A 12,194-nucleotide genomic window follows, 5' to 3' on the forward strand; every position below is an offset into this window, starting at 1 on the left:
AGTCAGCAGGTGTCGCTGTCCACTCAGATGAGTGTGAAAGCCCAAAGTGATTTTTATTCACTGGCTAAGTTTTCGTCACGGTCAACACAGCCTGACACCGGTGGGTTCACAGTGGGAGAGAGGTCACTCACTCTCACACACACACACACGGCCTGCTAATCTTTGGGTTCTGCCTTTATCTCTTGCAGGCCCTTCTGCATGGCTTGATCAGATAAGAGGACTGTTAGTGTGAATGTGTGAGGGAAATGTCAGAGGGTTATGAGTGCGGAGGAGAGGTTCCGCCAGACAGAAACCCATAGATTCACGAACAAGTAAAAAGGTGAAAGGTCAAAGTGCATTTTTCTTCATAGCTCACAGACTTCTTCAAACAAACAGCAGATATCTTTTCGTGTAAGAAGTGTGAGTGTATTTGCATGTGCAATTTTTATCACTCCAACTTGTTTGTAATTGGAGAATTCGACAATAAGCAATTGAGTAAAGAGAACAAACAGCTGATTGATAAAACACTTTTATTATAACCATACAGTCCAGATACTGGAGAGAGCCTTTCTGCTTCAGGAGCAACAGTTATCATATATACATTCACGTGGGGAGGGGTGGGGGTGGACTTTTATTAATTGCACAAACTTCCTTCAACACACAGAAAGACATCAAGACGACTCAACATGAGTCAATGCTCAAAAACAAAAACATTTTAGAAGCAGTGCAGTCATGTCTTCCATTTTGCATCAATAATAACCTTTACAAAGAAGTTTTTGTTATCAGGAATAAAGGACAGTTTGACATTTTGGGGAATCTGATTGTTTTCTTGGAGAATTAAATGAGAAGACTGACATTACATCATACGACAGAGTAACCCAGGCACAAACAAGAGAAGAAAGTCATTTCCCCAAAATGTCAGACTGTTCCTTTTAGTCTTTTAATCAAATGACAAATTGCAAACAGCAAAAATAAGAGAAAAACGTGCAGTTCTAAAATATATACATCCAAGAATGGGGTTTATATTGAACACTGATGGAAAAAAAACAAAACAAACAAACAAAAAAAACAAACCCCACATTGTTTAACACTATGGACATGTTTTTTTTCCTTCATGATGGGGAAATACAGTCATATACATTCAAGAGATTTTTTTACAGCAGAGAAAGAAGAGAGAGGATGCTCAAAGGAAAGCAGGACAGGCTGCACTACGCAGCAGTTTAGATCCAAGTGGGGCCAACTTCTATAAAAGTTCTAATGGAGCGGCGCTACTGGTACTGAGCATCTCTCTACACTCATACTGTGTCATATCTTGCACACAAACTCCAGATAACACTGGTGAAATCAGATCGACACATTGTCCAAATTTGCCCTTTCTCGTGTAGCACGCAGCGGGAGAAAATCCGCCTCAGAGCGTGCAGAAGGCAGCACACATGACTCATCGTGACTTCAATAGACTAATACCTGCTCGGCATTCTTCCACAGGCGCAATCACACATCACGCAGACTCTCGTGTTCGTGAACCGGCATGCTAAGGATCAGCCGATCTGACTGCAGCTTCCCCGGGTGATGTCGGCAAAAGTTCAGGCCTTGAGGTGCGTGCCTGAATCATCGCTCCAGGCCTGATAAACTTGAAACTAAAATATCTGAGAGTTTGCTATGAGTAAGCTGGCGTTGGCATTCCCTGTTCTCAGAGGATGAATGCGATGTTATGATCATAAAATGTGTTATAAATCCATGTAGTCAGACAAACATACAGACTTTAAACAGCCCTGCTTGCAGGAGAAAAGCATCTTTGACTATGACATTTTGAAGGCCTTTTGCATTATTGCAGAGTCAGATAAATAAAATTCATACTGTTGGGGTCAGCATTGTGAGTATGAAGGCACAATAAGCCATCAGTTAGCAGTCTGTCCAAAGACAGCAACACTTTCCTCTCAGCGCCTCAAAAAACTGGAAATAACAGTCTACATTTGATCATGTACGTAAAAAAAAAAAAAAAGAAAGAAAAAAAAAAAGAAATAAGCTACATATTAAAAAAATAAATGTCAATCTCCATCAGTTTTCCACGTAAAAGACACGTGACTTTTACACACAGGGTCAGAGTTCAAGTGTCCTAAAAAGCCTGTCTTCTAGTTGAGTTGTAGAGAGGCAAACACAAATCTCCCGACTGCCTCGAGGCATTCTCCGGAGTCGGCAGCGGCGGGACTCGGCAGATATTTACGTTTTCTCCCCCATCGGTCCATCCCTTCCTCCCTCTTTTGTCTCTAGATGGGTGTTAAAGTCGCCAGGGGCCGGGGCACCAAGGAGTGTCTGGGTACAGCAGACAATGGACAGACCTAAATCTGAGAGAGAGGGGGGAAATGAGTGTGACAATGCCTGGAAGCTGCCAACTGGGCATTTCAAAATAAGGCCGTGGATACAATCAGCTGCACATACACACGCACACAGACAGAGGACAAAGCCAGGAAACTTGTAGTAGTAAAACATGCACCACAAGTGCTTACATAAAGCTTACTACACATGTATTAAAACTGTATTTGAAAGCAGACTGCCAAAGCAGCTGTAGGACTATGATGAATAGATTAAAAAAAATAAATAAATAAATAAATAAATAACAAAATAAACTACTGCAGGCTTTACTGATTTTCTATTCCCCTCCATTAGCCGCCAGTGGCTCACAGCGAGCTTATCTCATTACCTCCCACCATCTAGGCACACTGCCATCAGCGCCTGCTAACAAAGTAGATAAATAAAGAGAATTACCTCAATTCAATACACAACAATATAATTACTGGCCAAAGAGCCAAGGGAAGGGGGAAAAGAAGGGAAGGAATCCCCTTAATGTCAGGAAGCGTGTTCTCCAGCCTTTTGTTTTGCTTTGCTTGGATGTGCTATGGTCCTTGAACTGTAAATAATCACAGTGAAGGTGACCTTTTGTTTTTTTACTGACTATTTTCTAGTCACTATTTTAGAGATCAAACAATTACACCGTTGTGTCCTGTGCTCAACATTACATCAGGAAACAAACTATACTGCCAACGCCGTTGAGTCACCAATCCCAGCAATCACTTCCAGGGCCAAGTGTAAAGTATGGTAGAGGGGGATTATGGTGTGATTATGGCACTCTTATGCTTTGCGGAAAGTTTTCCCAGAAGAGTTGAAGCTGTTAATATGATGTGCTGACATAATCCCTGTGGAGCGGGATGTCACTCATGTACGTGTGTGTGAGAAGGCAGACAAGCAAATGTTTTTGACAATATACCGTAAAACATGTTGACACAGAAAATTTACCTGGTGGGATCTTCTTCTATAGTAAACGGGCCTTTCACGTTAACAGTGTTCCTGCTGTTGTCCAATGTGCCATAGCTGAGAGTGACCTGATGGGAGGGCGACATATATGAGGCTTGTTAGTTTCTTGTCTGTGAGCAAAAGCCACCAAGGCAAAGTTTGTGAAACTCTGAGCAAAAGGGAGAGATCCTCAAATTCTGATGCAGATCTTAATCACGCTCTTTAAAACTGTGATTGGTCTTTGTGCAAGATGTCTTGTCTCCTCATCTGCCCATTTAGTTTCTTTGGCGTCACAATGAGTCTTTGTGTGTGTGGACGTGTGTACCTGGTTGTGTATGTCTGACACCAGTCCCAGATTCTCCAGGTGGGAGTGAAACAGCCCTGAGCGGATGAGGCTCACGCCGAGCAGCGCCTCCACAATGTAACCAACCGTGCAGTCATCGGGGAGGCGGATGTGCTCAGCTGTGGTCATGAAAGTGCCATCGCTAGAACAGAGAAGGAAAGAATCAGAGAGACAGTAAATGAGACCTGCAGCTGAAACGGTGCCAAGAAAATAAATAAATAAATTTAAAAAAATATAATTCATCTTAAGAGAGGGCTTACCTTGCCCAAGGTTTCATCTTCAGGGAGAGGCCACGGCTCAGACAGAACCCCGCTCCTCCGGTGGCAAACCAGAAACGCACTTGCTTCTACACACACACACACACACAGCATGAATATAAATGGACTGTCCACTTCCTCTCTTATTAATTTATTCATTTTCCACTTTGTTTTGTTGTGCAGCTTCCACAAATCTCTTTTGCAAATTTCCGCATGTCGATAAACAATCTTAGGACCATTGTGTGATCATCAATTGTTCCAGCTTCATGTTTTTATTCTAGAGTAGCTTTGCATGTCCCAGTGTCTGAAACAAGCTGTTGTCGCTGCCTTCCAACTAACTTTAAACCAGCTTTATTCTTATTGGCTGCCCCTCTCAAACAGCTAGTGGAAGGGGCTGCTGTACGGTGGCCCTGATCAGTCAAACACTTATAACACCAGCAAATAGGCAAGATAAAAGCTGACAAACCCCCACAAAACACAACTGAAGTGTTTTTGGGGAGACGATAACATGAGAACAGCTGGGGAAGTGACAAGCTAACAGCATCCGGCTAATTACAAACATATTGACACTATTATATGAATCATGCGATTAAAAAAATAACCCCACCCCCCCCCCACACACAGTATCTTTTTCTCCCTGAAAACACTGATGAATCCCCCACCTTAAGCGTGTCTCAGTGCGACCCTTCTCATGTTTTGGTTTCTGTCACTTCAGCAGCTGTTGCATCACGTTACTGCGACGTGTTATTGTGAGATCGTTTTTTCTACTTTTGTGTTTTATTCAACTTCTGTTGTGTTTAGTGTGCTTTTGCAGCATTTTTCTATTTGCCGGTGTTTTCTTATGTTACAGTCTGTTTGACCTCTCGGGGCCACCGTACTCCCGTCCCTCTGTGACGTCAAAGAGAGCCAGGAGTAGAAAGAAAGAAAAAAAATGTAAGAGAAGGAACAAAAAGGTGCAAACCTGCATAGTTACAAACCTAAAACATTCAATATTCCAATTTTAAGGTAAAACTGTTCTAGACAAAAATTACCATTTCGTCAGTGCCGGGCCTCTCCGTGGCCTCTATCGGTCGCTCGAGGCTGGGCCGCCCAATGTAAACGTCCTGTGTGTGGCTGTACTGAGATAAGAGTTTCAGCAGGGAGCCTGTGTTCAGGTAGTTATCATCATCAACGTGACAGAACCACCTGCGACATAACAATGCTGTGGGTTAGTAAACTCTGTGTATGTGGGTATGTGGTGCACAGTGTGGTGTGCGTTGCGCCTTACTTCTTCCCAGAGCTGATAAAAGCATCATATTCCAGAGACATTTTACAGGACAGCGCCTGACGATTGTGTGCCTGAGAGCAGTTGGTGTTGATCAGGTGAGCTCCTGATGATCAATAAGAAGCAGAAATCAATGATCAAGGCAGCCTCGACTTAAGCAGTGGAGCTGTTTAAGTATTGGATTTCATTATATCCTGACTGCTTCAAAACACCCTTATAAAAACACCCCAATTACACATTTCTGCACTGTGTAATTCAATCAGTTATTCTTCTCATTGTAAGTTGAACAATTCCATGAGTAAGAGGAGGAAAGGCCTGTTGATTAAACTGAAGTGACTTCCTGCACTTTGTGGAAACATTACTGCCCAGTCAGCAGCCTGGTCCCTGATTTCCTGCCTCGCACACTGTAGATAAGACTGCAGCTACTCAGCAAAACTGCTGTGTGTGTTTGTGTGTGTGTGCACATATGTGTGTGTCTCTCTCACCTATTCTTTTCCTCAGCTTCTCATCCTCTCCATCAGTGAACACGTATGTCTGTGGAACAAAGAAAAAACAAAAACCCGCAAACACGACGCCGGTCATATTATTTCAGTAATCTTTCCCGAGCAGCACAGAAAGAAAAACAGCAACCACGCAGGTGATGACTGCATCAGCATTTCACAGATCACATTTGTGATTTCAGGTGAGACTCATCCCGTTTCCACGAAGCAGCAGTAAGCAGCGCCGACGCTGCGCTGACTGAGCGCCAGGCCAAAGGTAAGCCTCCCGTCTATCAGCAGCGCAGCAGCTGGCTTCGACCCCCTTGCTGCGCGTGTCTGTGTGAGTGTTAATGTGGTGAGTGACAGGGTTGAGGGTCACTGTGCACTCAGGAAGCTGTGCAGACCTCGTAACCCTCCACAGGAAGTAAAAAAACACACATACACGTCTCTAAATAGTCTGTTGTTTTGGCTTTTTTTGTTCCAGGACAATGTGTTTGAAATGAAACAATCGCAGGTATAATGTGCTCACTGTTGGGAGTAATTCTGAATGCGTTTATAGGTCCTGGGGGGGCGGGGGTAAAGAGTTGTCATATTTAGTCCCCACAAATGTTCAGGGGTAGAAATAATGATGTGATCCCCTGCTGAATTTGTAAGTTTGCTCACTTACAAATTCAGCAGGGGATCACATCATTAGTTCCCCCATTGTAGGATGATGCAGCAGGCCGTTTAGACAAGGTATCTGATGATTTTACATCCTGTCAGCTCAGTCCAGCATAAAAGCAGTTGAAGTGTTAAAGAGCCAACTGATGGAAAAAACTGAAAGCCCCCAAAAAGAAAAACAAGGGCGTATAGAGCTAAACGCTAACACCTAAATGTTAAATTGCTTGTTGTGCTAATATGTTAAAGCTAAATACAGACTGTGGGTTTGAAAAGGGACATTCTTTCTCATGGCCAGCAGGGGGCGACTCTATTGAATAGAAGTCCATGAAAATCACCCAATTTCTCAATATCAAATTTAGGGTAAACAAGTGTGGTAAGTGCAAGTAGCTAATACATAAGGTCATCACTGTACTTGGCAGACAGTTTGGTTCAGGAATCTCAGATTGAGTGGATTTAATCTGTCTCTCCGTTTTTCTTTCATTGTTGTTCATAAAGAGAATTCTTTATGGTTCATTTATGACTTTATTGTCTATGTTCGAGTGAGGCATTAGAAACTTAACATCTGAAGTCCCCAAAACTCTTACATAGAACAAAAAGATTCTACTGCATTTCGATGGTAAGAGGACAAAGAGCTGCAGCGAAATCATTTAGCAGCTAAAGATCATTTAAATGCTGTTAGTGCTACGGCTGTCCTTGAAGTCTACAGAACTTCTCCACAAAAGTTGCCAAGAAGTTTCTCTGCCAGCAGACAGATCAATACTTGATGCGAGAGGATGCTGCAGTCCAGACCTGGCAGCAGGGCAGATGTCCAAAGTCTGCTACAACCTCCAGCCACAAACTGAATGCAAAGGACTTCCTAGGACACTAAATAACAAAACCCATCATAGCACTGCGTTGTGTCCCCTCCAAAAATGTATCATATACTGCACACTTTTTTCATTTGACGAAATAAATTCAAGTCTTTGCATCTTATAGGCTCTTTGTTTCCAGGCTCTTTCCTCGTTCTTGAGTCAGTTTATTCCCTCCTGACATGCAGCATGAATATATCAATAAATCTTTGCTTTAAGTACTACGTGATCAAGAGAGTAAACGTGACTGACCCCCCCCCAAAAAACAGAAACACTCCAGCCAGCTGTGAGATTCTGTCAGTCTTTTTTTCCACTCTGAGCCTCTTAAGCCTCCAGAGCAGAGTCAGCTTCTGCATCAGAACGCCTGCGTAAGAGTATGTCTATGACATACCAGTGCACGCCTGAGCCAGTCTAAGAAGAAGGCAGCAGCGCGGGGGGAGGAGGAGAAAATGTGGACCTTTTTTGCTTTTTGGGAGGTGGGGGTAGGTTGCCAGGAGTTGGGCTGGCAACCCAGGGGAAAAAAAAAAAAAGCAGCAAAAGCCAGTCAGTGTGTGTGTGGTGGAGTGCGCGCGTGTTTATCCTCGTGATCAGACACGTTTGTAACTTCCCATGAGAAATCCTTCGCGTTCCCAGGGCATGTGTGCGTTCGTGAAGGTCTCTGACTGTGTGTGCACGTTTCCATTACTCAGCAACCTTACAGTACAGAGGTGTGTCTGGGAAACGGGTAGGGTTGCAAACACCTGACTGCGAGAGCTAATGCATGATTATGCCCCACATACACACGACAAGCTGATTTCCTTCCACATAAACTGTATTTACATGTCAACAGTCTGGGTGTAGCACTGAACTCGAATGAGCTTCATCCCCTCAAACATTGAGGTTTAAATGGAAATCAGAATGACAGCCGCACGATCCACAGTCACGTCTGCCTTTGATTACGAGCTTTGAAGCTGCTGGGTGCACTCAACCGCTGGCCCATGTGTTTTATAGCAACAGATTCATCCTTGACTCACTCACCACCGCGCCTCAGACCAAAAAGCTGTCTGCTCGTCCTGTTTGATCCTAAATATTTATCTGTGAGGCACTGAAACTCCTCCTGTACCAGCCTCTCCCTAAAACTCCAGCACTTCTAAATCCTCATCACAGGACTAATGTTTTAATAAAAAAAAAACTAAAAAAAAAAAACTGTAGTGATCGGCCAATTCATTAATGACTCATTTGGGAGAAAGTTGAAAAATATTTTGTAGTCGTTTTCTTTCTTTCTTTCTTTCTTTTTTTTTTTTTTTTTTTTTTAAATAGACACAATTACAAAAAATCTGAAGATTGATTTTTTTCAGAACATGAAAATGATTAGTTGATGATTAGCCCTGTGCACACAGTCTGAGTGAAAACATTTATAGCACAAGAGACAAAAAACATCTTGTTTGGGTAGCTTGAGGTTAAAATTCAGCTGCAAGCACAGTTTCAAGATGAATCCTGATGATAATTTGAAATAATTCATCTCAGAAGACTTTTAAAAAAAATCTGCAAAGTAAGTTGTCTTCCTCCCCTTAAGCCTCGACCAGTCAAGGCAGAATGCTGCCTCTTCTTAAGCCTGGTTCTGTGGAGGTTTCTTCCTGTTAAAAATGGGAGTTTTTCCCTTCCCAAGGTCGCCAAAGTACTTGCTTATAGGGGCTCGTCTCACTGTTGGTGTTTGTTCTGTTTTCTCTCTATTATTGTAAGGTTTTTGCCTTACAAAGTAAGGCGAGAAAGCTGTTGTTGTGATTTGGTGCTATATAAATAAAATTGATAAGACTGATACCATGCTCAGCTCTTTCATGTTAATGTTATCGCAGAGACAAAGAAAAAAATGATCTGAATTGTCAAGTTAACTTTCTCTCTTGGCTCATGTCATTAGGCCTGCCTGATCAGCGCAGTCTCTCCTCCTCCTCTCCTCTACCTGTATCGTGTCAACACATTAGCAGGAGTGTGATCAGCCTGTTTGCCCTCTGATCTCCATCTCATACATTACAAAAAGGACCCATCTCCGTTTTACAGCTCCCTGCCTGGGGCATCAAAGAGCCATGAGTGCCGGATCAGGGCAGGACTGATAATCTGGTTTACAGGGCATTTCCCCGGTGGGCCGAATGTAAAGGATTCATGTAAAATGAATGAGCAACTACTAATAACTAAAGCTTGGCTTTTAATTGTCACATGCTGTGTGGGCCGCCTAGACCCAAATTGCCAGGGCCATGTTTTTTTGCCCCAGTCCAGCCTGTCCCGGACTCACACAAAGACTTTGGGATGTAAATGGCAATCGCAGCCTTGAGTGTATGAAACCTTTAGGACACGCCTTCCCCAATTGTGCCTTTAGTGAGTTGACCTGGAACTAAAGGCTGCTAGAAACACAAGTATACAGACTACCAAAGGGCTGAAACCGAAGTGCTTAAAAACCAAATCCTGTGCGTCATGATGTGAAGAGAAGCTGGCCCGTTTCTGAGTAACAGGTGGGCCATCAAACTTACCTGTGGCATGTTCCTGGAGATCCAGGTGTCCAAAAGAAGCTCCAGTCTCTGCCGGTGATACCTGCCGGTGGTTTTCACCGCTATGAACAGATCAGCCGGGGAGAGACGCTCCACCGGACCGGTTGGATCGCTGCTCCGCGGGGGGCCGCTCACCGCTCTTCTCTCCCGGGTCAGTTTGCTGAAATACGCTGAGAAAACTTTTCCGCCTGTACCCGCGGCTGGAAGCTCCTCCGGGACTCTGCAGCTTGGGTGTCCGCCAGTCACTACCAGCATCCCGGTCACCAGCAGACAGGTGACCGCGGCAGCAGCAGCGCGAGGTCCCGCGGAGCCGAGGAGGCCTTTTGATACCCACACAGGTTTCCACATCGTGACTGCGTGGACGCTTTTAGAGTGAGAAAGTTTCTGAGAGCGCTTGTCTCCGGATTACAGCATTTCCACTGTAGTACACAAATCACGGCCGTCCCGCGTGTCTCCTTCAGTGGATGACCTCCCACTGAGTGGCTTGCAGCTGTGTTTAACACAGAAGTTATCCACCAGTGGGCGGGACTGTTTTAGGTCCGGTTTGCATCCAGTGGCAGATTTGAGCGTTTAGTGTGGGCGGAGATCCAGCAAAGAAGCAGGGAAAGTCCGCTGCTGAATACACTTTAAAGGGACAGCTCACCCCAGCGTCCAATATACATAGTTTTCCATTGGCCTGTACGTATGTGTATACAGGAGTGAACTGTCTCTTTAAAAGACAAACTTTCTAAAGTTCCCTATAAATCTTTTGGGACTTTGTCTTAAATAAAGATGCAACCAGTGTGATCAGCTGCAGAAGAAAAACAACTCATGTAACCCCCCCCCCCCAATCATTTAGAGGAACAATATCCCTGCTCCAAATATTTCATTAAATTTATTTTTTAATTTTATTGGCCATTTGTTGTGTTCCATTTTAAATTTCATACTTGTCCTTTTACAGCCTATTTGGTATTTCTCCAATTTCTGAGCAGAGTATCACTTACTGTTCCAACACAAAGCGGTGTTTTTGTGCTGCTTATCTGCTTAGCCAATTTAATTTAAAACTTATATATAACTTCTTATTTCATAGTGTAATCTTCACATGCTTTATCCAAAGTACACTATGTTGATTCACTCGCTAATTATTTTCACAGTATTTATGTCTTTAGGGAATCACCAGCTTAGCTTAGCTCATAGCTGACTCGCTAGCAACATGGCCTCTCCAAGAATCTTGGAGTCGTTTTTGACCAGGATATGTGCTTCAATGCGCATATTAAACAAATATGTAGGACTGCTTTCTTCCATTTGTGCAATATCTCCAAAATGAGAAACATCCTTCTCAGAGTGATGCTGAAAAACTAGTTCATGCATTTATTACTTCTATGCTGGACTACTGTAATTTGTTATTATCAACATGACCTAAAAACTCCCTGAAAGAGTACTGACAGGGACTAGAAAGACAGAGCATATTTCTCCTATATTGGTTTCTCTTCATTGGGTCCCTGCCAAATCCAGAATCTAATTTAAAATCCTACTCCTCACATACAAGGAATATCAGGCCCCATCTTATCTTTATTATAGTATTGTATCACTATTGTATCACTCATTAGAGCTCTAGGTTCTCAGACTGCAGGTTTACCTGTTGTTCCTAGAGTATTTAAAAGTAGAATGAGAGGCAGAGCCTTCAGCTTTCAGGACCCTCTTTTGTGGAACCAGCTTCCAATTTGGATTCGAGAGACAGACAATGTCTCTAGTTATGCTGCAATAGTTCTAGGCTGCTGGGGGATTCCCATGATGCACTGAGTGTTACTTCTTCAGTGATCCTTTTTGCTCACTATGTGTTTATACACCTCTGTTTAACTATTTGTTATAATTCATCTCTGGCTCTCTTCCAAAGCATGTCTTTGTCCTGTCTTCTTCCATTCACCTCCAGTAGGTCACGGCAGATGCCAGCACATGACCCCCTATAATCAAGCGCTTTGGCAGCAGTGGAAAGGAAAAACTCCCTTTTAACAGGAAGAAAGCTTCACCAGAACCAGGCTCAGGGAGTGGCAGCAATCCATCTTGACTGGTTGGGGGTGAGGGACAACTAGCAAAAGCAAAGCCATCTGTGCTTCTAGAACCAACCAGTCCCAATTAACAGGTTTCTTCCTGTTAAAGGGGAGTTTTCCTTCTCACTGTCTCCAAGCATTTTCTCGTAGGGGGTCATCCGATTGTTGGGGCTTTCTCTGTATTATTGTAGGGTCTGCTGTGAGGCGATTGTTGTTGTTGATTGTTGTTGATTTAACGTTTAATAAAGAAGACTGAATTGAATTATTAGAAAAAGAGCTCTTTGGAGTTTCCTTTGATTTTTTTAGGATACATTTTCCAAATGAAATTCATAATTCCTAATTTGGCGAAGAGTACTGTCTCAAAATATCCCATGGGTGTTAAAGCAAGGTTTGGAATCCAATGATCAAAAAGGACGGTGCCCGAATTACTTATTCACACATTCCTTGTGTTGCGTATGGATGATCCATAAAAGTTTATTCAGGCATTTCATTTTATTTTGCATCTGTCTCATCTGTTTCAG

The 12,194-nt window shown here is 43.2% G+C and overlaps 1 protein-coding gene across 1 annotated transcript; it reads right to left on the reverse strand.

The window, feature by feature from the left end:
* Nucleotides 1-863: 863 nt before the first annotated feature.
* LOC134622882 (beta-1,3-N-acetylglucosaminyltransferase lunatic fringe-like) lies at nucleotides 864-10,143 on the reverse strand. The gene is made up of 8 exons (XM_063468192.1): nucleotides 9,626-10,143; nucleotides 5,620-5,668; nucleotides 5,138-5,240; nucleotides 4,902-5,055; nucleotides 3,874-3,959; nucleotides 3,596-3,755; nucleotides 3,274-3,359; nucleotides 864-2,324 (listed from the first exon to the last, which is right to left on the reverse strand). Exons 1-8 carry the CDS (start codon nucleotides 9,989-9,991, stop codon nucleotides 2,258-2,260), a joined length of 1,071 nt encoding a protein of 356 aa, XP_063324262.1. The 5' UTR covers nucleotides 9,992-10,143; the 3' UTR covers nucleotides 864-2,257.
* Nucleotides 10,144-12,194: the final 2,051 nt, after the last annotated feature.

This window comes from Pelmatolapia mariae, unplaced genomic scaffold (assembly GCF_036321145.2).
Source record: "Pelmatolapia mariae isolate MD_Pm_ZW unplaced genomic scaffold, Pm_UMD_F_2 NODE_ptg000261l+_length_29314_cov_1, whole genome shotgun sequence".
Classification (NCBI taxonomy): domain Eukaryota; kingdom Metazoa; phylum Chordata; class Actinopteri; order Cichliformes; family Cichlidae; genus Pelmatolapia; species Pelmatolapia mariae.